The following is a 25,785-nucleotide window of genomic DNA, read 5'->3' as shown; positions in this document are numbered from 1 at the left end:
AAGTATTTATCACAAAATAGCTTAACAATAATTAAACTAAAAAGTACAATCCAACTCGTAATGATATCTAAGGCTTTAAAGACTAATGAAATATTTTATAGATAAACCTCTTTATTTTATACCTACAGAAAACTTTCATATCATTTTGGGTTCAGTAGCAGTCAGAGATAGTATTTAATCCTTTTGCGTTTGGGTTTCAAACTAGCCTTTATTCTCCTAATGGAATAGATAATAATGTATTGCTGTCGGATTTCGCTTGTATCATCAAAGCCCAAACGGGGATTAAAGTCATACAGTGGAAAGCTAAGGGTTACTAATGAAGACTTGTCCAGTTAAGGGCACAATGGGGGGAACGAACCGTTAAGTGGGTAGGACTGATTGATTTATGCTCGGTCGCGAAACGTTGTTCTGATTATTCAACTGATCGAGTCGGGTCATGTCAGTTTTGATCGCCAGAGCCAGAGCCCGACACTCGACGCCAATTTACCATGAATTTATTAGTGAACCAAATAATTATGGTGTATAATTGCCCTATTTACATTGTTCTGATTATTGAGCTATTGATTGCGGGCTTATATCTCGTGGTTGACGAATACTTGAAATATAGGTAAATAATAATCGAGTTCATACTAAGCGTAGCTGTAACAATTTCAGCCCGTGAGAAAATTAATGATCTATCTTAGGAAATGAGGAAGTCATCGCACACAAATATCATGTGGTAGAAATTATGTATTTCAGGTCACATAAAATTTTTCTCTCGATCCAAATTATGCTAGAATTGTTTAAAATTAGTATAGCAATTTCAAGTGAAATAATGGCATCACGACCATCCCGGCTACGATCAGCAAGCAAATGAAGCGTGGGGTGGAGTCTTCCCTTCGCTTATCGACGGGATCCAATTATATTCATTGAATGCAAATTTATTACTCAACCGGAGTTCAACTAGCCGACTTTTATTACATTTTCCAACATAAACGATGACGGGTGTGACGATGTGATTAAGATTTTTTGCTATTCTCCTTCCAGTTCTTTAAAAAGCTTATCCCACTTTAAATTTACTTCAGCGCACGCAAACACTTTTACGCCATTTTATATAATAACAATAAATTTTCAAGTCTGAAATTCTTTTAACTCTCAAGGAAGAGAGGCGGAGTCTTAAAACGCGAATAGTAAAATACTGAATAAAAGGAGTTAGCAGAGTCTAGCACGAACTTCACTTACCTATTCACTCGTATTTTGTCTACGGCTTTCAGCGAACTTTGTTTACGGATGCACCCATTCAAATCGAAAATTATAGCTGCATGTAAAGTATTTCGCGGAGGGGATCGTATCGAACAATACGGTACGAGGGTAATACATTTTTCAAGATGTTGGGAGCGGTTAGATTGTATTTCTCGAGAGCTGCAGTTGCCGGGTGCACGGTAAGTCGAATATTGCCGATATGCGGATAACGACGGCCACAATTTCTCTAAATGCCTCGCAGTTTAGCGGGCTCTGACGGCACAATAGATGCCTTCCGTGTATCCGCTATACTATAATTTACGTTTTCCTCTAAACATCTCATTGGGGATTGTCGGAAGAAAAACAACGGCCATAGTTTTAAATCATTTAATAAAATAAGTGATGTATTAATTTCTTATAAAGAACACATTTTAAGAGCAGTCATTGGCTGTATCGTTAAAAAATATTTACGGATACGTAATATTAAAACAATGTTTCGAATTAAATTAACGATTATGTGGACATCAGTTCGGGCGAACTAGTTAACATAACTATTGTTATTGCCAAGAAAACACAACCGTTCCACAGGAACACTCGGGCACACTCGGGCGAGCCGTCTGTGACGTCACGTGCGCCCGCGCAGACTGCGTGTAACAAGTCGACTGCAGCACAGCTCACGTAAAAACTTCGTAAATAAGGCCATTCTCTACGTAACACACGACTTCACAATATGTTCAGAACATTCATGTTTACACAATGAGATAAGCGATTCAACTGAAAACGTAATTGAACTAACGTAAAATTAATCATTTAACTGAATAATTTACTACAAAACATCAACACTATTATAATATAAATTTCGTAATACAACATTTTGTATTTTCTATTCTTGAGAGAAAAAAACATTTTATACAAGTTTAAGTACTGACATCTACTACATTTCCTTATCCTAATATAATATTAGCGTCAGAGAAATTAGAGAAAAATAATTTCTTCGTCATAATCTTAATATATTTTATTAATATTGGATTTCGCATACGTAAAATTTGAATGTGTAATTATGAGATAACATCAATAACATTATTTCACTAAAATTTGTAAATCGTTTATACAAGGATAAGAAAATGTCACATAGTGATCTTCACTTTACAAATCTTTCTCTTACCCAAGTTACCTCGCCGATAAATTCATCCATATCAAAATATATACCAAATACATTTATGATTCATTCATTGTGTCATTGATATCATTTATTTAAAATATAACGCCATAATATATTTAATATGTATATTAAAAACTCTTACGGCTAAACGGTAACTGAACTAAACTCATTGATATTTGATTAATCGGATAAGAATTTAAAATTGAATTAAGTAATGTCATTCATTAAAATTAAAAGACTAGCTCTTTGTCAATTGTTCAAAATGCATTTTTAATAAAATAAAATGAAAATGTTAATGCGTTAGTGCCGTTAGTAATACATGTTTTATGGCACAGGTAGACGTAGAAATTGTTAAATAATTAGCTCTAAATATTCGATACGAAAAGTACAAAATTAACTATAATTTACAAACTTCATCAGGTACGTATATTGTAATAATCAAAGAAACACTAAAACAATAAGCGTGTACAAGTGTGGAATGAGAATGCTATAATAAAACTCATACACGAAAAATGCAAGTATGGCATTGACATAAAGCTCCATCTTCTGATTTTCTTAATTATTTTACATAAAACATACAATATAGATATATTTATTGGAGAAATGTTCAAGTTGCAACACTACTAACAAATAGCACCTAAACCGACAGTCAAATAAAAAAAGCTGCCGGATTTCCCCTCCACTTCAACGACCAAGAAGTAACATGATTCAGGCAAGCAAAGTCAAACTAACCGCGTCCAAACACAGAATCGTTCACTATTCTAAACGACAGTAAAATTAAATCTACCATAATTATATATCTTCATCGCGAACAACAGATCGAGAACATTAAGTCATATAATATCACTTTTCAAAACGTTACATTACAAGAATTCGATAGACAAAGATATTTTCAACAAAGATACTCTCACATCGAAACACTCGAAAACAATGTTGCGTATGGCGCGCTACGCACAGAGTCTATGACTGACGGGGTCGGCGCGCCTTGGTCCGGTCAAGGCGCGGCGACGAGGCAGACTCGGACGAGCCTGGTGGCGTTGAACCGCGGGCGTCGCGAGATGTGCTATCCGTTGGCCGAGAGCTCGTCCTTGAGCCACTGCGGCACGGGCCGGCCCAGGCGCACCAGCAGCTTGGACAGCGCCGTGTTGTGCGCCGTGTAGTAGCGCCGCAGGAACTTGGCGGCCGCCTCGTCCATCGGCGGGTACACGCGCCCCTTCGACTTGCCGAGGCACTTGGTCCGTTCGTTACTTACCGCTTGGCAGTAGAAACCTTTTTTCGCGTCGTACCTGTGTAAGAAACGACATGTTATTGTTTACTAGCTTATGCTCGCGGCTTCACCCGCGTGAAATTTAGTTTGTCACATATCGTCATAAATTATAACCTGTATGTTATTCTGGGTTATAAACAATAATACTGTAAAGTTTTATCAAAATCCGTTCAGTAGTTTTTGCGTGAAAGAGTAACACACATCCACACAAACTTTCGCATTTAATATTAAGTAGTAGGATCTTAAAATAAGTTGACAAGTTATTTTAAGACACGGAATGGTCTGTTCTTTTTTTTTTTGGGATGGGTCGTCGCTGATCTTTTCTTTAAGGTTACTAAAACCTTTGTCACTTGTTTGCAATGGAGGAAAGTCGAACCTTAACTTCGAACTCCTCCTATGTTCTTCTGATTAATTTCGTTCCGGTCCAATGACAGTTTAACTTTCCTTCGGAACAAACTTGACCTTCACTGGTTGGGTTTTTATTGGCGGCCAAGCTGTATATCCTGGCTACACAAGAGTTGCGAGCGGTGGGAACGAGAGGTGGGAATAGTCCCGAACACAGAATAGTCTATGACAGGGTTTCCCATTTTTTTTTTGCCAAGGAACCCTAATTGATTATACTTTTCCTAGCGGAACCCCCGTACTACTCCGCCCGCACGCCCTGCCCCTCCCTTGTGCGTAAAGATGTCGGTGCGAGCGAACAACGTCGGTCACGAAACGTGGGATAATATTTTTTACGGAACCCTTGCGGCCTTTCCACGGAACCCCAGGGTTCCGCGGACCACCTTTCGGGAACCGCTGGTCTATGATCTATCTATGGTCACAAGCTGTGTACTCACTTGAGCAGCTTGTTGTAGTCCTGATGCGGCGCGAGCTTGAGGAACTTCTGCAGCGTGTTCATGACGCTAGGCGGGTCGGAGCGCAGCAGCGAGCCGTCGATGATGTGCAGCTGGTGGCTGCTGAACTCCGCTAGCCAGCGCTCCAGGTAGTGGCTGTACTTGCCCGGATTCAAACATCGGTTTCTGTGCGAAATTACAGATAGATATCATCATCATCATCATCAACAGCCCTTTACAGTCCACTGCTGGACTATGAGCCTCCTCCACTATAGTGGAGGGTTTTGCCATAATCCCCACGCTTGGCAGGCGGGTTGGAGATCGCAGTTTAAAAGATTGATGTTTTTCAGAGAGCGCTGCTGCCCGTTCTCTGTTTGATGTGTGGACCCTAAGTCGCCTCTTACGACACCCGCGGGAAGAGTAGGGGTTGGTGAGAAATGTATTCTACTCTGCCGTCACCACACGGCACAGATAGATATATCCCGATGTTAAAATGTGCCCCGTTGATATTGAAATGACAACAAAATTAAAAAAGCGAGCCAATCCATCTAAACGTTTTTTTTTTGTATCATGTAATATGAACGTATTCGGAGAATGTACTTATAAATTACCTAATAATTTGCATTTTATGTATGATTGAATTTCAGTTGAACTGGTTTTGACGGGATCAAAACGTACACCTGTATGTTCGAAAGTATAATTTGATTTGAAACCAACATTCATTGAACACAAAACAGCAAATACATAATACGATTACATTTTCCAATAACTAAAATTTGATGATGCAGAAAATTATTTTACAATTGTACACCGAAATAATTCATTAATATTCACTTAGAATATTCATAACACGCCGGTTGACAGCGGTAATCGATAGTGACTAGTGATAAATTTTACGCAAATTTGCTTTCCATTTACAGAGCGCGTTAAACGATTCGGCCGCTGATGTTAGATCAAAGCGCGATAAATATTTTATACAGCTCGCTTTCGCTTGGTATGTTTGTATTGCGGAGTTCAGCGAAAGAGGAAAAATGATTATAATGTAAGCTTGCCTAATCCTACAGCGCAAAGCTGAAGGCAGGCGCGATAGCTATCTAATAATAAATTCATGGTGCCCGTCAAGAGCGGAATCAATTTCTTTTTTTAGATGCTCGTAAAAGCGCACGATGTTTGCTCCGAATAATATTACATAATAATGATTCATTTTAAAATTCTTTTTACGTCAAGGTGTTGTAATTGAATTTACTTTCTCCTTTTCTTCTTTGCAAAACCGAAAAAGACTATGAATATTAAACAAGACACGCTGTATTTTCGACTAGACTAGCGATTAGGTAGAAAGCAGCGGTTCAAAAGTCAAATTACCCGGGTTGTCACATGAAAATATTATAAAAAGTCAAATTAACAAATTACACTGGAAAAATAAAAGTACAGTCACGGAATGAAAAGGTTCGTCAGTTTTCAAATTGATTCCTTCAACGAATCGCGAGCACATATTACCTTTTGAAACTATGTTACAGAATAATCTCGACTTAGAGAAAATAATCTTTAACTGTTCGTCAGTAAAGTTCAAAATTATTCAGATAAAAGTTGTTTGAAGATTTATCTTGTCAAGATTATTATGATTTATAAACTAAAACCTTCTTGTTGGTTCAACCTGCCATTTTGTATTAAATTAAAAAAACTACGTTTTGTAACATTGCTCTGATGGGATAGAAAATTAAACAAGCAAAACCTTATTCGTTAGCAAACGTCATAATTTTATTTAAATGTTAGCAGCACTGTTTCTTGCACTGTTATGTTGGCAGGTTTGACTCTTACAGTACCTAGTGCAAGCGAAAACCGACACTAAGGTGACGAACCTTTTCATTCCGCGACTGTACATAAACCATCGAATAAATAAAAGTTACCGGAGGTCCCTCAGCGGTTTAGGCGCAGAGTCGTTGGCGCTGATGACCGCCTGGAACGAGTAGTTGTTGGCCACCGGGTCGCCGTGCGAGCGGATGTGTTGGTACCACGAGTACGCCCTGCGCAATAAAGCGATAGTTTTAATCCCCTGTACTATAAAAATACACCTTACTTGATCTGCATTAAGTTCAAAATATGGTGGCAATTAATTCAGCCACCACCAGCTAAAAGGGGTGTACTCTTAGACAACACATCAAACACTTCATAGTTGTGGTGATAAGTAGATAGTATTTAGTGTTTCAGTCGGCTGTGCTCTGAAATTCATAATATCAAATCAAATACGCTGTTCATAAATTCCTTGACGATTTCTGTACTTCTTCCTTTCCCTAAACCTTTTTCCCATTATTTGGGGTCGGCTCTCCTTGTTCTGAGGCGCCAAGACAGCCTGTCCTGAGTTATAAATTTCTGTACACTTAAAATTAGGATTCTAACGTTACTTGCAATTCTGTCTGCTACAACCCAATGCGAAGCCTCGTAACGGTTATGGTAAAGTGAAAACAATTTCTTATGCAATTAATTAATTTTAGAGCAACAGTCGTAAGGTATTATGTCTTAAATTATTAATTTATTCATTATAGATTTGTGCATGAATGTAATAACATCACATAATTTAATAAACTTATATTGTGTAACTACTTAACGATTTGATGTGATTTTCCCTGGGGGCATCACGAATATTATAATTGGCAGTATAACTTTAGCGGCTTCGTGTATCCTTGGAGACCTGTATTTATTGGATGGAACATGCCATTTATTGCCTTCATTTATTTTTAGATTAACTCCTAAATGAATATAAATACGTTTCAAGACATTTTTACACGTCAAATGACCTTTTAATACGACTTAGGCTGATTTGCACCATCTAACTTTAATCGTAACTATATCGATAACCGGCGTTTTTTGTATGGAGTTTAACAGACTTTTGACGTTTGTTAAATTAAGATGGTGCAACCCAGGGTTAGATAATGCAATATCATATTGGTGACAAAAAAATTCAGACGAGAAAGTCTTGAGTCTAATATTCATCCAAGTCTATGTGCGATTGTGCGTAGATAAATAAAATGCTTCGAAACCTACGAGTTCACGCTGGAAATTAGGCTTCTTATTCTTTACATTTAAGGCTAAAAAAGAATCGAACAACGGTTTTTCGATACCGATTCGATAAAGATCCAACGATACGTCGATTACGTCGACGGCATTAAATTTTCGACGCAGAAAGGTGAACGTCTAGTCAGTCACATTATTATTTCACGTTTTAATCTGGATTAAATCGCAGTTACCCGTATACCTACCCCTTGTTTAAAATGAACGGGGAGAAATCTAATCTCGCTTTGGATTCAAATAAATTTCTAATAGCTGTTCGAGCGTTAACTTAATTAGTTTGAAACGAGTACACGTGATTGATTCTGAGAATGATTCGAAGCGATAATAACATGCACATATAAGACTAGTATGTTGCTCGTATATTATTACAAATACATATCTTTAATTAATCTTAAGAATTGTGTATGTGATGTGTTATGTACTTATATTAGATCGTATAGTCATAATAGCGTAGTTGATTTAATAATGAGTTTATATTGAATTATTATGCGGTTACTACACGAGTAAAGTTATTACAAACGCTAATTAAATCTGGTATAAAAGATCCAGACAGCAAAATTGATTTTTAAAGAGGCCTCAGTAACTTAGATTAATTTCCAACCAACTAAGCCCTCCTTTACGAGTGATTATGTATGCATGAGAGAAGTCTAGACAATTCTAAAAAAATACATAGTCAATCGAAACTACATGTATAGTACGTATGACATTGAGTTAGGTCTTTGCTATCAATCAATGACAACGCAATGAGGGCTATCGTTTTTATACTTAACAGTTGGCACCCCTGGCGATTGACAGAACCTTACTCTACAGTGGCGCCATCTTGATGAGTGCAATTGCGATAGTCCTCCTACCACTTTAGCGCTCACCAGTTGGCGCCACTGTCTTCGCTACTAGCAAGTGACAGGACCTTACTCTACAGTGGCGCTAACTGGTGAGCGCTAAAACGATAGCCCTCATTGAACTCACTTGGGCAGGGTTCGCTTTCCAGTTTTATAATACCTACTTATGCAGGTATAATACCTACTATTTATAGATCTTCTTATTTCACGCCAACATCGCGATGTCACGTCTTACTGTTTCAGCTTGCTCATTGATTAGCTAAGTAATGAGATTTAGATGCCTTTGTTGTCAGATGTAATGTAATAATATTTTTGTTCGTAAAATGAAAAAACTTTTTCACTGCTCGCCGTTTCGTCCTATTTACAACACGAGCGTAATTATATCTCGCTCGCCGGAGGATACTGGCAGAAATTTTCGGTTTCAAAGATAAAAATATACACAGGGAACATTACGCTGTACTAGGTAACTTGGATGAATGCTTATTACGGGTAAAAGTACTAATACAATTGACAATAATTGATGAGTGTTCAAATGTAAAGAAAGCTCACGAGAATTTGCTTTTTAGTTGCTTTAGAATTTTCCGCTCTTATTAATATAAAAATGTTGCTAACAATGAGTATTCAAAGATGCGCCTTCGTAGCAACTTCGCCTTATTAGGCGAGACTACAGGTATAGAGCATAGACTCAATACATACATCACTTGGCTCCTGTGGTATAGTTCCAAAATACTGAACTGTCCTATCCATGACATTGACAGTGGGGCGCCACCGTCAATACCGGATCGCTGGTTCCGATTTTTGCCATGTTGAAAACCATATAGTTGAACTAGCGCCCCCCTGTCATTGAGTTTTGTGGGACAGTTCAGCGTGGGTCATCTAATAGAATAGTCGAACGGTACGGGGGGAATGACATGTGACGTAAAATAGCTGTCACGGCTGGCAGTCACGGTTTTGACGTAACAAAAACTTCCCTCCGCACCGCTCCATTTTTTTATCCACAACGAGGAAGCTCTTGTCCTGTACCTCACCTAATGGTAAGTGACGATCAGGCCGAAGGTGGAAGCAAGCTTCACCCGGGATCCTCAACCACGGAGGAACTGGCTATCTTACCTCTAACTGCCGGAACACAACAATGCTGTGTTAACATTGTTTTTATGGCGACCGACTTAGGTAAGATGGTGGTAGTTAGCCAGGCGGAGTTAGAACAAGCCCTACCCTACCACCAACCAAACCGAACAGAAAATCTGCCCCCACTGATAATCGAACCCGGGACCTCTGCGTCTGAAGCAGGTGGTCTTGCCACTAGACCACAGAGGCGGTTGTTGCAGGAACAGACTCAGTTATGCGCTACAATATCATGCAAGTATTTCAATAGCATTTCACCTACACAAGAAATTTCCTAACCTGCAGGAATTTTCATATCCTTGTTCGAAACAACATCATACTTGTGTGTTCATACTGTTTCTGTTTTTACTCGTATAATCCTCGGCGCTGTCGAATTCGTGGCAAAAACTGAAACTATTTGTGTAACTTTCACACTATCTCATAAAGTAAGCTTCTTTTAGGATAGAAAAATTAAGTGCACCCGGTTCGTTGCCTATTTCTCTCACTCACTACGAGTAAAATAGAGCTTTATTAGTACAGAAATATTTGTCAGAAATAATAAGAAAGTGTAGATATTTCGTTGTTATAATATCAAACTTTAAAGCAACTTGTGCGCTCGGCGCGGCGCTAACAACAAGTACCTACATACGACAGCACATTAAGCTTAATACTGTGGAATCTATTGAAGCTGTAATAAATACTACTATGTAACAAAAACATCTATAGCCTGACCAGGAACATAAAAACCCTGGCATAGAGGCGCTTCAATTGCATTTGATAGTGCAACACTGGGTACAGTCGTACCTGTATTAAATTAATAGGCTAACTTTATGTATCAGGATTCAGGATTATAGGCTTATTTAATATTTTCATAAATTAACAAAAACGTATTATACTATAGGTAAACTGGTTTAAATAAATTAAATGAAACCATCAATCGAGCAAGTAGGATTTTATTATTATTCATCAATAATCAAATTCTGAACTTGAATATTCAACTACAATGTCTGCTCATGAACGCTTCAAACTCGGTACTTCTTTCCCAATTCCATAAAATTCAATACTTACAAAGTGACAAAAAACTTTAAAATAGGTAGTTGAAACAAACCACAGCTAATTTTCATAGTTGACTGTACTATACGATAAACATGTCAGTCAATTTGACAACCTTTGTCGGAAACATTATTCAATGAAAATATTGTCCGAACCCTTAATATTTCTCTTCGACAAATACTTTAACACATTGTGAACCACTTTTCTTTCACGACTATAAAAAGATTTTAGCAATTTAATTCACAAAATCAATTGCGCACATTTAAAATAAAGTTTGTTTACACTTTGACAGCAATAGACTGACATGCAAGGTGACATGTCAATGAAGTTTTCAGTTATTGTTGCCATTAAAAGAAATTAGTACCATTAATTTTCCGCAACATGGCGAGGGTTTTTATGTTCCTGGTCAGGCTATAATCCGATGTCTGTCAGTAAACTTACCTCTTGGAGGGTGATATTAGAATAGCAATGATCTTGGCGTTGGGCAGCAGCGCGTGCGCTCTCCTTGGTACCAGGTCTCCGTCGAAATATGTAGCCGACTTCTCGAACGTCAGCTGCGACGAGTTGCTCAGGCTCGGCGGGAAGAAGTTCAGGTACCTGTAGCAATGTATCGTTAAGGTAAAACGAACCTAAAAACCTATCATTTAGCGTTTCAATTTAGAATTTACAAGAAATATCGATTGGAACCTAAGAATTTTCAAAAGCAATTTACAATTTGTCTGCGCATCTATTACTGTGAACAATACAGGGTGTTAGGTAAATGGGTATATGAGCCGACACTAGCCCTACATCTAACATGGATATGTTAACATGGTCATATAAATGGTATGGTGAAGTCAGAAATTTGACATCATCATTTTACAAAATAAATTTTATAAAATCCGATTTGTATGAAATTTAAAAAAAATAAAATGATGATATCAAATTTCTGACTTCACCATACCATTTATATGACCATGTTAACATGGGCTAGTGTCGGCTCGTATACCCATTTACCTAACACCCTGTATAAATCATTTTGATAACTACTTTCATGAACTAGCAGTGGTGTCATATTAAATAAGATCTTATAGATGTTAACTTAGGCAAATTAATCGCATGTTAAACAAAGGGTTATTAATTTATCTATAAGCACCCCTATTTTCTAACCAAGAAGTGCTAGTTAAGTTGTCAGTCATGATGAGCATAATCGTTTCAGTATCGGGGCATCATAATCGGAAATTCGCTGGCCGATTGAATAACCAAAAATTAGAAAATTAAGCTGCCAACCGCCTGGCTAAACTAGCGTGGTGAGTTAATGGTTTGAACTTTCCATTTATAAGACGTGTAGTGTGATAAGTTTTTAAAGACATAAATAGTGATGCTGAAAGATTTAACTATATTTTCTTTTTGCTTAAAAAAACATCTGAAGATCATAATTTTACTACCTGATAGACAGATATAAAATAAAAATAGGTACTCTGTGGTATAAAATCCGAAACAGCGCGAGCCTCGAAGTCGAAAAAATGTAAATAGCCATCGGCGGCGAGTGCACTGTACGTGCCGCCAATCACATTGCGCCTGTACCCAGAAGTACTTTTTCCGTTACAGCGGATCAAAGGGATCAAAAACCGTAAAATTGGACCGCGTACAAGACAACTGATTGGATCCAGAATGTACATTTGCACTAGTGCGCTGCCCGCTTTTTACTGCCGTCGATCTGTCGACCCCGAAATCAATTTAGACTGGAAGACATAAACCTCCCTTAACAATTTTCACCGCCAACAAAGTTGTTTTTAGTTTCGAATGTGAACCGTAAACTGGTTAATAAAATCCGCCAATACGTTGCCAAATTGATTTCCGTGGCGTACCTCAATTACTACTTTAACCCGAGCGCAGTGGGGTGGGCAATACCAGCGGGAAGTTATGAAACAAAGTTTGTATATCGCGGCAGGTATTTTCAGACAAGTTTTAACATCAAACTGGGGAATACGGAATGATACTAAATCGTAACGCTTGCTTGGCAACAGTAAATGTAAGAGTTCGCAAACAACTGACAACGTGCGTGTATCGGCACACGCGGAATGTAATCTGTACCGCTACGAATGGGACCTTGAATACTTGATATTTTCTTAGGAAGTCTGGAGCCCTCCGGGTAAGGCACGGAGGGATTGGATGTTTGTTCACCACTATTTTAGGACATGTCATGCGACAAACTTTGTGTAGTAGATAAAATATAAATATCATAAAGACACCTCATTCATTTGTAAAGAAAATAGTTTACTTACCATCAGGTGATCCGTCTGCTCGTTTGCCTCCTATCACATAAAAAAAAAAATACTTATGATCCTAAAAGACGTCCACTGCTGGAAAAAGGCCTCTCCCAAGGGTTTCCATAACTGATCTTGCACTGCTGGTATCCAAGCGCTTCCTGACCTTCACTAGGCCGTCGGTCCATCGTCGTGGTCGTCCTAAGTCATGGTCATATCCATATTAATGTACTTACCAGTCGAGTCCCTTGAGGTAGTTGTTGTTGTTGAAGAACTGAAGCTCCTCGTATGTGGCAGGGCTGGGCAGGTTGGGCACCAGTGCGGGGTGCATCGCAAGGAACGTATACAGCGCCGTACTGCCAGTTTTCTGAGGTCCAATTACCAGAACCTTCGGTAGCGTCCCGCACCATTTGCTCTTCGACCATATGCGACGGTGGCGAATGTCGTCGCATGGATTCTAAACAAAATATAATTTATTTGTAGTGGTAGAATAATGCAGAAAAATTTGCAGAGCATTATGATAGAACGACATGCCCAAAAGTTCCAAAACTTGATTCCAACTTCAACAAGGAGTTGAATTGTAAATCTTACTCAAATCACAACAGAGCCCATAAATACGAAACAACACTACAATACAAAATTTAACAGGCTTGATCGAGTTTTGGGCGTCATTCATAATAATATTGGACAAATTGATACCGACTATCGGAAAACATTTTGACCAAACAGAATGTCCAGTCCAGCTGATTGAAACCATAGTTATATGAAAATTGTTGAAATCATGCGGCGGACGGGATGAAAATGTACAATTATTCGACCGTTACCGAAATTAAATATTAAATAACAAACAGTGGAGGTCGTGTCACCGCTTGGCGCGCTTGAATTTGTTGTTCGGTTCTGAAATATTATTCAATTCAGACGGTAAACAATGCAGTGTCCCACAACATGAAATACATTTCAAATTCTTCACCGTATTTCAATGATATCTCGCGAGACAATAAAATATTAAAACTCGTGCGTCGTCCATATTGTTTCTGCGGCTTGGTCGTGTCTGAAATACGGGTCGCCGTGCACGGCTTTCTATCACTTATACATATTTTTGGAGCTTGTGTCATAAATATATCAAAGTTAAAAGCCTTGTTTCGTTCTATATTCGTTTCATAGTATAAAATAAAATTCATGTTATTTGTTCGCTGTGATTGTAATATAATTAGATGACGCGCGATGACACGTTTTCGCACTACGTCCAACAAATTTCAATCCGTGAAAACACGTCCGAAGTTGTCGTAGAACTATCTATAAAGCACACACTAGATCCGATTTCTGTCAACCGAGTTCTAGATCCGTATTTTGACGGATTCAGATTGAACGTAGTAAGAAACGTGTTTGACCCAATACGAATATTAAGAAGAGCTGTAGATTTTGAATAAATAAAAGTAAAAGTTAAATGTATGAAAATTGCTATAGTTCATTCAACTTATGATGGTGATTTAGACAGTTTAGACGTTTCGTTTTATGATTCTAACTTTCTACGAATAAAATATTGAGTTGTAAAAATCAATTACTTTTGTGTGTTTTCATCCTTCCAAAATATCAATCACTAATCTTTCTCAATTAACCTAAACAAGAATTTCTAATTATTTATTAGTTTATTATTTAGAAAAAATTGTGAAAAAATATTAAATGAATTGCTTCTGCGTTAGTCGGAACTTTTGCTCATAGGGATGGGACATAAACAATCGCAATAAATCAGTAATCGGCATGGTGGTCATCTTACCATCGAATCACGATTATTATCTCAGGCAGGTCAAAGCTAAGTCAGTACGTGTGCGTTTACCTTTGATGACGGTTTTGTTTTATGCGATTTCTCCACGTATTGTTTGTTACTGTTATTTTGATGTTTTATTGAATAAAATGCATATATTTAATTCTTTGTGATTTATTTTGTACCACTAAGAATATTCACGTTTATTCCATTTCCAGATAGTTCAAATTCATAGATATAATTTTGATCAAGATTAAAAATCAAACAAATAAAAGGCGATTAGATTTCTATAGAAAATATTCTCGATTCTAAAAAATATCGATTAGGTTTATAAGGAGCGCCTCACTAAATAGAACTGTCATAATCACCATCTTACGCTGAATGGACTATAGGATCTATATTCTACAACTTACCCCCCACAGCGGGTTCAACTCGTCGGGCCTCAGCTGAAAGTACTTCTCGGCGAGCGCGAGCGGCGGCGCGGACGCGAGCCGAACGTTCGTCCAGCACCGCAGGAACTTCACCACCGACTCGAACGTGTACAACGCTAGCCGATCGTTGCCATAGTTCGACATGTGGGTCATGAACACGTTGATCTGGTGGACGAACGGCATGAATAAATTCGCAATTCATGGAACAAGCTTACGTTGGTTTATTCGGTTTTTCACATTCGTTTCAGCCAAATGACGTCCACTGCTGGACAAAGGCCTCCCCCAAGGTTTTCCACAATGAACGGTCCTGCGCTGCCCGCATCCAGGCTCTTCCCGCGACCTTTACCAGATTACCTTTTCACATTGCTGATATGAAAACATAAGCTTAACGATGCGGTATGTTATGTGCATATCCAACTACAATCCGAACGTGTTAACTGCGCACCTGGCAGCCGTAACGTCATATCGACGTAGGGTTGCCAACTATACTGTTTTGAACAGTATTATACTGTTTTTCACTAAATTATACTTTTTACTGTTGAACAAAAATAAAGTATACAAAATACTGTTTTCAGCTAGCATCACTAGTATCCATAGATATTTTTAAAAGTAAATGCCCAACACCACATTTAAGTACGCGTTGTAGAGCTATACTGTTTGTTTTTTTTTAATACTGTCTGTTTTCCTTCTCCGACCTATAATATACTTTATATTTTGAAAGAAAAGTTGGCAACCCTATATCGACGGTTCTGGTACGGACAGGGCGAACGCGCGGAGGTGTGCAGTTAGTTTGATCGGGTTGTAAATATGCACAGATAGTCTATGCTATTGACTGTAAAACATGTATTATTATTACTTTGGTTATTGAACAACTTTGAAGTGCCTCATATTTTATTTTCACGAAAGAGCTTGCGGCTACCTTTGTCAATTAATCTGCCCGAGAACGTACTTGAGACTCCCTTGCGCCATGCCGGCAAACAAGACCGAACGAACACTGTGCAAGTACGCATACATCCTTCATTCCCCAAGGTTTTCCACAATGAACGGTCCTGCGCTGCCCGCATCCAGGCTCTTCCCGCGACCTTTACCAGATTACCTTTTCACATTGCTGATATGAAAACATAAGCTTAACGATGCGGTATGTTATGTGCATATCTAACTACAATCCGAACGTGTTAACTGCGCACCTGGCAGCCGTAACGTCATATCGACGTAGGGTTGCCAACTATACTGTTTTGAACAGTATTATACTGTTTTTCACTAAATTATACTTTTTACTGTTGAACAAAAATAAAGTATACAAAATACTGTTTTCAGCTAGCATCACTAGTATCCATAGATATTTTTAAAAGTAAATGCCCAACACCACATTTAAGTACGCGTTGTAGAGCTATACTGTTTGTTTTTTTTTAATACTGTCTGTTTTCCTTCTCCGACCTCTAATATACTTTATATTTTGAAAGAAAAGTTGGCAACCCTATATCGACGGTTCTGGTACGGACAGGGCGAACGCGCGGAGGTGTGCAGTTAGTTTTATCGGGTTGTAAATATGCACAGATAGTCTATGCTATTGACTGTAAAAACATGTATTATTATTACTTTGGTTATTGAACAACTTTGCAGTGCCTCCTATTTTATTTTCACGAAAGAGCTTGCGGCTACCTTTGTCAATTAATCTGCCCGAGAAAGTACTTGAGACTCCCTTGCGCCATGCCGGCAAACAAGACCGAACGAACACTGTGCAAGTACGCATACATCCTTCATTAAATAATTAAACGTTGTTCATGGCGGCAATGTCGGCGAAGCTTTTAAAGGACAATGACCAAAAATGTATGGAGTGTGGTCCAAATGTCCACCACTAACGAGACCTATGTAGTAAAATAGTCTACTAAATACTGATTTATTATAACCAAACCGCAATCAAAAATATGCTGTCAGTAAAAAGTTATCACTGAATGAAAAGTCATGTTTTTCACCTTTTCATCCGAAAAATGTTCTTGATATCATTCTATCCATCGCACATTTTGGACTAATCTATGCATGTTATGTAATGTCGCACAGTGTGTCGTGTTAGGTTCTCACTAAAAGAAAAAAAAGCTCAGAAGAAAGACAACAATATTGGAATACTTGGAATAATGCGATAGGGGTAAAAATAGTCTTATTTCCCCAACTGGTGCGGGGTTATAGACGAATTATATTATATTATACTAGCTGTGCCGACGACTTAGTACGCGTGAAAATAGTTTGAATTTTTACAACATTAATTGTCTTTACTGCTCCGCCCCTATTGGTTATAGGGTGATGTTATATAATCTAAAACTATCCTTGATAAATGGGCTATCCATAACAAAAATAATTTTTCAAATCGGACCAGTAGTTCCTGAGATTAGCGCGTAAACTACTACAATTTTTCATACAGTCGTAACTTTTTACTGACAGCTTATTTTTTTTTCGTCCCATACTGAAAGTTAATCTCTATTTAAGGGACTATAAGCCAATATGGGTCTCGTTAGTGGTGGACATTTGGACCACTTTTGGTCATTGTCCTTTGGCAGACAATTCACATTTACAATGTTTTCTCTTCGATCTGTCTGTTGGTAGGATTTTCTAATGTAATATAAATTTAAAGCAACAATTTTAATACGTTAAGCGAATTACAGTGCGTAAATATTCATTCATTCCAAGTACATGAGAAAGGGGCATGTTAAATAAGAATTTATTACATACTAGCTGACCCGGCGAACTTCGTACCGCCTTAGCGTAGAGATTTTCTTAATATTTTTTTCCGTAAGAACCATCCTTGGACTTCCACAAACATTTAAAAAAAAGAATTATCGAAATCGGTTCAGCCGTTCACACGTGATGCCGTGACAACGCGAAACGGGTTTCATTTTTATATATATAGATAAGTCATAGTGAAAGAGAGTAAACGGCAAGCTTTCCGATGTCGACACAGGTGTCAACATTTCTATACTAGACTGTCAACTACTGAATATTTATACAACAAGAAACTAGTTAAGCAAATTAAACACTTGTAAATTAAAAGCCATCAAGATATACCTAATTGGAAAGTGGAAACATGATTTTCTAGTTTATTGACTGTATAAATAAGAGTGAAGAGTGATCAGGATTCAGTGAATTTATTGCTTAACTGTGCGTTATTGTGGAAAATTATTTCGCAATTAAAAATGAAAGTTATTACGACGCCATTTATTTTGAACAGGAGAGTACTCACGCACATCGCGCCGTGTGGAGCGTGACTAAGTGAAACAGAATGTAATCGAGTCACACGGGCTCGTTTATTTTACAAGCTGAATTATTTTATCAACATGATTGCGAGATGTGGGTCAGCATCCTGCCATATACTTGAACTTTACGATCGGTTTTGTCAAATTGAAAAAATAACAAAAATATGCTTCCTCTGCCTTATGTATGTGTTACAGGAAATGTATGAAATCCGTCATTGTATACAATTCCTAGGAATTGTGTATAAGTCCTAAAATCACCCGGAAATGTGTGATGTAAATTCAGTTAGAGGTAAGATAGCCAGTTCCTCCGTGGTTGAGGATTCCGGGTGAAGCTCGCTTCCACCTTCGGCCTGATCATCACTTACCATCAGGTGAGATACAGGCCAAGAGCTTCCTCGTTGTGGATAAAAAAAAAAAAAAAAATATTAGACACATTTCCTAGGAAAATTATACATTTCCTAAACAGCAATCGGAAATGTTAAGATTTCAATGAATACGCGTGGACATGCGGTGCGAGGGGAGGATATTGCATCATCCGATTACGCGGGGTCTCTATCGAATCGCCAAATTTTTTGTACGCCTAGTTGTCTATGGCACACAAATTTTAAGCCTACTCAAAAGTTTCGGAGAAAAGGTCGCAAGTCTAACCTAACCTAACCGAGACATTGTTATCCAGCTACAGGAGTACTAAAACCTTCATGCCAATAATAGTTTAATAAAAGAGATGTTAAAATTAGGGATTTCCAATACTTCAGCGTAATATGCGTGATGCCGAAAGAAAGGTATGCTAATAAATTTTAGGCAAATATTTTTTTCGGCCAAAGTATAATAGTGCGAAAACAACTGTCAGGCTAAACAATAATAATTGTGAATTAAAAGTACCTATCGGCCAATGTGGTTTGGCTAAATGAAATTTTAGGCGTACCGAGGGGCACCCGACCACGCGACCGTGCTTGTGCCGCTTAGTTTTATACATTTCCTAATACAATATTGGAATTCTATAAAATTCCTAGGAAAAGTATACATTTCCTAGGATATGTGCGTATTAAAAAATCTCTGAAGCAATACATTATACATTTCCTAAATAGCTTCGGAATTGTATACATTTCCTAGGAAAAGTATACAATTCCTAGATTTCATACATTTCCTGTAACATATGTACCTACAAATCAACACTTCAGAAATTATTGACAATCTTGCACATAGCTGTCGCTGACGAAGGTTATCACAGATTTGACTACTCGATCAATAGATTTGAAATGTGAAACCATCTATACAAAAGTGAAATAATGTTTCATCATCCTCATCCACAGCCCTTTACAGTCCACTGCTGGACTATGAGCCTCCTCCACTATAGTGGAGAGTTTTGCCATAATGTTTAGATCGGTACTATTCAAAATCTGTTTTAGTAGATTTTGTCACATCGTATTTACGAGACTACCAAAATAGCGTCAGCAGCACCATCACGCCTCAGTGACGGCCCCACGTCGCAATACAACGCCCTGTATACACTCACCGGGTTGTTGATGACGGTCTGGAAGAGCTCGCCGCCCTGTATGGAGCGGTCGAGGCGCTGCCGGCCGCCCGGATAGCGCTCCAGCAGCAGCGTGTGCGTGAACAGGCCACACGTCTGCCGTGGCAGCACCATCACGCCTCGGTGACGGAACCCACGTCGTAATCTGCACAAACAATATGACATAAGTAACGTAGACCCATTACGTCCCATTTGGGTACGACAGATATAGTTCGTTTCATCCACGAAGACGCGCTCCACCAATTTTCGGTCGAGGGAAGCGCGGGGCGCGGGGAGTTTGATCCGAGCAATCCAAGCGTCATTATTGTAGTGTGCGTGTGCACTCATGGATGATTTAGCGTGTACCGATAACACTCAAATATTAGCGGAAGAATGGTGGGGCGCGTCTTCGTGGATGAAACGATCTATAGAAATTAAACTATTGCGTGAGTGCCCCCAAGTTGGCATCTTCAGATTTTACCAATTTTTTTGTCGTCAACTAGCTCGATCGTGAAAAGCTCCTACCGCTTCAGCACTCTCACGTTGGCGCCAATGTGGACCTTACTCGCCAGTGGCGTCAACTGGCAAATTATAATAAAGCCATAAACTACAAACGATAAAATCCGACACCCCGCAATGCTTTACCGCGCTTTAAACTTTTACACTTCGCGTTTATTATTCATCATTGCTTCAGCACGACCACTATTATATTTGGCACTTTGAGCTCAAGCTTAATTCGCTCGTTTTCTTAGCTCTTAACTAGATGAGAATTTTCAAGCGGTGCCTTTACGTGGATACGTTTAGTCTTTGCATTAACAATTACTGCAGTTCATTAGCAGAGAGCGAGGTTTTCGGCATAATCACACTAAGCCGGCGCGAGGACGTGTGGGTAAAGTCAAACACGTTGCTACATGCAAGCTGGCAATTAATGCACTCCAACTAACACTAGTCAGCTGTAAGTTTGACATAAACAATAACTTTTGCGGCACTTATAGTTGGACGCTCACAACTTCGGAAGGTCCCGTGTTTCACTGTTAGAGATATGGTAATCTCTCGAAGTTGGTTGCACACGGTGATCATTTTTCAAAGGCTTATATTTATTGTTATAAAATTTCATTATGTGAAAAAAAGCATATAAAGTCTGTCTTAAAGTGTAATTAATAAGACACCAGGTTAAATTGTTATCATTAAATCATGGTGCAAATATGCTACATACACTGATGATGGTCAGTCAATTACTTTTGCCTTGGAAAGTTTTGTAGAGAGATAAATATAAAGTAATTTTACTACTGGGCTTAGATAAAACGCAATTAATGCACTAAACTAACACCGAGTCTAGATTAGTTTTCATTTAATGTGAAAACGGCACGAGCTCGATTTAAAAATACATTTTCCAGTCGGTATGTGTAGGTTTTCTCACTACAATTATAGTATTGTTTATAAAATAAAGAGATTTGTTAGCAGTTATAGCAGTGGTGAACCTGGTGATGCTTTTTCAGTTACGTTTTTCAGTCTACCTAAATGCTAGACATTTAAAGCTACACACATTCACGATTGCTCGTTTACAAATCGTAAAATGTCTACAGCTTTTACCCGAGACTGCGTAGATTTCGATTTAAAGTAGCCTAATTAAATAGGTCACGTGTTATTGGACCCCAGGATGCCAAAAAAATGTTTCATTTAATTGTAAAGTCTTCAAAAACAAAATCAGTAAAAATCAATCACTCGTCCAACGTGGACGAAATCGCAGAGCATAGCTAATAGTAACACATATTGAAAAATTTTATGCTATTAATGAAGCACTGAGTAGCTCGTGTTAATTAAAAGTTGAACTTAATGGTTCGCCTCGAGTTTATTTTTTATTCAGACCAAGTTTGAAAAGTTTCCCTGATAGTTCACTCAATAATTAGAAAAACTAACGACTACTTATCAGAATGGTTATTATGAAGAGTAAACTCTGATTCCGAAGCTTTAAGTGGAGGTATACAATTTAAATTTCAAATCAAGTTATCAAAATGATCAATCTAATAAATCAATTCAATCAAAACTTCAATTAGAGTTCATTAAACTACTGGCAAAGAATTGGATTTAGAAGAATAAGAGGAAAATTACTTTATTTTTATAATTGTTCGTTTATAGACGCCCCATGAGATGTTATTTTTTCTTTTTAATCGTATTATGTGATTATATCCTTGAACATAGCACATGTTATAGCATAATGGATAATATGTTATAAATTTAATAAGGTTTTCCTCCCATTAAAGTTTGAAATGAAAAACAGAATCCATTACGCTATCGTATGTCATACATAAGCATTAATTTTAGAACGAGAACATAAATGGGTGCTTATAAACAGAGGTTTTAATAATTAACGTGTACTGTACAGTACAGTAAGTCTTACGTAATCTGTAAAATTGTCATTTTAAAGCAACAAAAAGGTCTAGATACTGTTACATGTTAATTAGCTTATAGTTTAGAACTTTTTATTTGTCTGGTCCTGTCAAATATAGATTACCTAACACTTTTGATTAATTACAATATTACTATAATAAATATCCTTGGAACGGTTATAAACAATAATACTGTAAAGTTTCATCAAAATCCGTTAAGTAGTTTTTGCATGAAAGAGTAATAATCATCCAGACATCCAAATTTTCGCATTTATAATATTAGTAGGATTACGGGATAAAGTAACGCGAATACCGACTTTCGTCACCACCCCATAAATTAATAATCTTTGGTGTACGTTACTCCAGCTGGAAAGTAGCTCCTAGAGTGATATGAGTAGAACGTATAATTAGTTCCCAACATGGTGTAAATGTGCGCCGAATTAGAGATTAGTGCGTGCTGTCGATTTGGTACAAAACGAAAAAAACGATTCCTGCTGGAGTAACGTTGTTCTAGCAGGAAAATTCTAAACGAATGATCGGAAAGAGAAAAACTGTGTACGAGCAGATAGCTTATATTTGTTCTATTATGTGAGCTGAAAATGTGATTTGTGCGTCTTCAGGTTTTCGAGATATTGCATTTCCTGCCAGGGTAACGTTTTGCAGAATGCTCTATCTCAATAACCGTTATATGTGCGCCTATAGAATAAACACACACGAGTAGCTCTTGATTTGTGCGTATATGTGAAAGAAAAATGTTCATGAAAATATTTATAAATATCAAGTAATCGAGCTTTCTTCAAAATCCGAAAAAATCGTGTAGCGCCTGAATAACAAAACATACATGCTCACTGAAAACTGTATTCGATCCTTCTTAATACGGTATATAACCATAAAAAGTTTCAAAAACGCACATTCATGGGTCATTGAATAATATCACTAAAAGTAAATACGACGGTGCTATAATTTTGACGTCAAATTACAAGGAATCAGCTACACCAAGATGGTAGGTAACAACGCCTACAAAAGAAATGTTGTATTGTGTGTGTCTCTTCTCATCTCGTATACAGGGTGGAAACGATAAGTGATCTCACTCGATTATTTCTAAACTATACAAGATATCTAAAAACTAGTTACTGATCCTGAAAGTCCTTCACGAGCTCTATCCAACGGTACCAATAATAGGTTACAAAATAAACTGGATCTATCCGAAAATTCAATGTTTCCAGCTTCCATACATTTAGTAAAACCACATAATATTAAAAACTATACAAGATATCCAAAAACTGGTTACTGATCCTGAAAGTGCTTCATGAGCTCTATCTAATGGTAACAATAATAAGTTACAAAATAAACTGGATCTATCCGAAAATTCAAAGTTTCTAGCTTTCATACATTTAGTACTGCCACAGTCATGGCACTCATGTCTTGATAATATTATAGCAAGTAAAACCTAAAACAAATGTTTTCCATTAATAATTTTAAATAAGAATGCAATTTACGAGTTCTTTGAAGTTTTTATTATTTAATAAAAAATAACACTTCTAATATTATGTGACTGGCGTACATTTAGTATGGAGGCTGAAAACATTGAATTTTCGGATAGATCCAGTTAATTCTGTAACCTATTACTGATACCGTTTGAAAGAGCTCGTGAAGCACTTTCAGGATCAGTAAACAGTTTTTCGATATCTTGTATAGTTTAGAAATAATCGAGTGAGATCACTTAACGTTTCCACCCTGTATAAGCGTTTATCTCCAAGCGAGCTTAAAGGGACCCAAAGGGTTTCTGAAACTCGACTAATGTTTTTTTGCTGACAACAAATGCTTAGTCTTACGTTTGGCTTTAGCCTTAACGTTTTTATTGATTTGCAAAATGCCTATTGCTCAGCACTTGTTTGTATAAGGCCCGATTCGACCAAAATTTTATCCGAGAATAATAACTCCTGGTATAACATTGACAGTTTCAGTTAATATGTCAAAATGTCGAATAACTGACGATTTATTCTGAGACTAATTTTTACTCTTGTTTGGTCGAATCCACCCTAAACAAGCTAAATGTATAAGCAAAACGGTTTCGCATATTGCATTGAAATATGATTTACGTTGGAAGTCATAACGTTTGTGAAATTGACCATTTGAAAACCGTCATGTTTGGAAAGCTACGAAACGTGAGTGACATATGAATAGCTGTTCCTACGTTAACGATCTGTCAAAGTTCCGTGTGTTATTCCAGTTAAATACCTCCAGATTCGCAGTTGTTTTCGAATATTGGCATTTGGCAGCGGCGGAGCGTATTACAAGTGGTAACCGACGGATCGTTTGGCTCGTTGCAGCGTAATTATCGCTGCGGCGTTTAGTGTGCATGCTCTGTGCTATTCTAGTATTACAATTATTGGAATTTCATTGTCGGTCCGGCGATGCCGGTCGGAGGCGCCGCGTTTGCGGGCAGGAGTTAGGGGCGAGCAACCACGGACAGTTTCAGTGAACGTGAACTCTCATTGCTATCGTTATAGTTTTCCTGCCGCGGCGAATAAGTTGCGCTGGACTAATGGTAACGAACGTCATTGTGTTCACGGACTCGTTTGTGGCTTGATAATTACGAAATCGCCAATGACATTGTTTAGTTGGCAGAAAATAGTAAGTATAAAGTTCTGACTTCGGGGTATGTTTAGAGTCTATGAAGCTGTAATTGTATGTAAGGTTCATATATCGTATTTCCATTTATCTAATGCAGTGGTTCTCAAAGTTGTCTGGGCTACGACTCATCTAAGACAAGTTCCCAAACTCGGGACCCACCTATAGGAAATTTAACCGTTACCAGTATGCCTAAATAAAGGACTCGGATCTGTAGAGTGGTGGGTCGTTCTACAGGCAGGGCCCACTCAATGTTCGCTCGCGACCCACCACTGGGTCGCTACCCATAGTTTGGGAAACCCTGATCTAATGTGTCATCTTTTACAACTTTTGGGTTTTGGTTGAAAATCTTCAGTACCAACAAAAAACTCACCTAGCCGGTCGTAAGTGTGGGTATTCCTCTGTACTCGTGACCCTCACATCCCAGACCTTCCTCCACGCCTCATACAACGGCTCATGAACTGGATATACCCCAGAGTGATGCGGCGACACAGAGTAACAAGAGTTAGTTGGTATGCCGTGTTCTAAAGCAAATTGCTTGTTCAACATCATCTCGGCTTCGAGTTGGGACACGTTGTTGTATAGATGTGGCTGCTGATGGTTCCACATGTGACAAAACCTGGTGACAAAAAAGTTTTGTTATTATGAACCCAAAGGTAAGGTCAATAAAGTCTAACATTCAGTTGCGTAATCAGGGTAGAGCTATTGATAAGTAAGTACAGCAAAAAACCAGAAGGTCAAACTGGGCATATAAATGGATCATTGTTACTGATGCCTTTTAAGATAATAAAGACACAAAAAGATCTTATATATCATACTTTTCACGGCCTTGAATATAATAACTGTAAGTTTCATTAAAAGGTCGATACGCAACTACAAATGTACCTACATAAACTTTCGTTATGAAAACATACCGATCATTAGTAGACAAAAAATGATCAATCGATCACCGAACGATTTATTTATATTTGATGTCAATTTAGTTAATTGACTTCTGAATAATT

The 25,785-nt window shown here is 37.9% G+C and overlaps 1 protein-coding gene across 4 annotated transcripts in view; it reads right to left on the bottom strand.

The window, feature by feature from the left end:
* Positions 1-1,781: 1,781 nt before the first annotated feature.
* sfl (N-deacetylase and N-sulfotransferase sfl) overlaps positions 1,782-25,785 on the bottom strand; it is a 106,772-nt gene continuing 82,768 nt past the window's right edge. For 3 of the 4 annotated variants that reach the window (XM_028312499.1, XM_028312500.1, XM_028312497.1), the window contains 8 exons: positions 25,155-25,400; positions 19,761-19,923; positions 14,979-15,161; positions 13,037-13,257; positions 10,993-11,148; positions 6,394-6,510; positions 4,490-4,672; positions 3,447-3,669 (listed from right to left, as the gene is read on the bottom strand). In XM_028312499.1, coding sequence (XP_028168300.1) covers positions 3,447-3,669; positions 4,490-4,672; positions 6,394-6,510; positions 10,993-11,148; positions 13,037-13,257; positions 14,979-15,161; positions 19,761-19,923; positions 25,155-25,400 — 1,492 coding nt within the window. Of the gene's footprint in view, positions 3,670-4,489; positions 4,673-6,393; positions 6,511-10,992; positions 11,149-13,036; positions 13,258-14,978; positions 15,162-19,760; positions 19,924-25,154; positions 25,401-25,785 lie in introns of all 4 variants that reach the window. The other variant, XM_028312501.1, reaches the window with a different exon arrangement.

Source organism: Ostrinia furnacalis, unplaced genomic scaffold (genome assembly GCF_004193835.3).
Source record: "Ostrinia furnacalis isolate ACB-3 unplaced genomic scaffold, ASM419383v2 OfSCF3968, whole genome shotgun sequence".
Classification (NCBI taxonomy): domain Eukaryota; kingdom Metazoa; phylum Arthropoda; class Insecta; order Lepidoptera; family Crambidae; genus Ostrinia; species Ostrinia furnacalis.
Note: the sequence above shows the minus strand (reverse complement) of the source record. Positions and strands in the feature narration are given on the sequence as shown.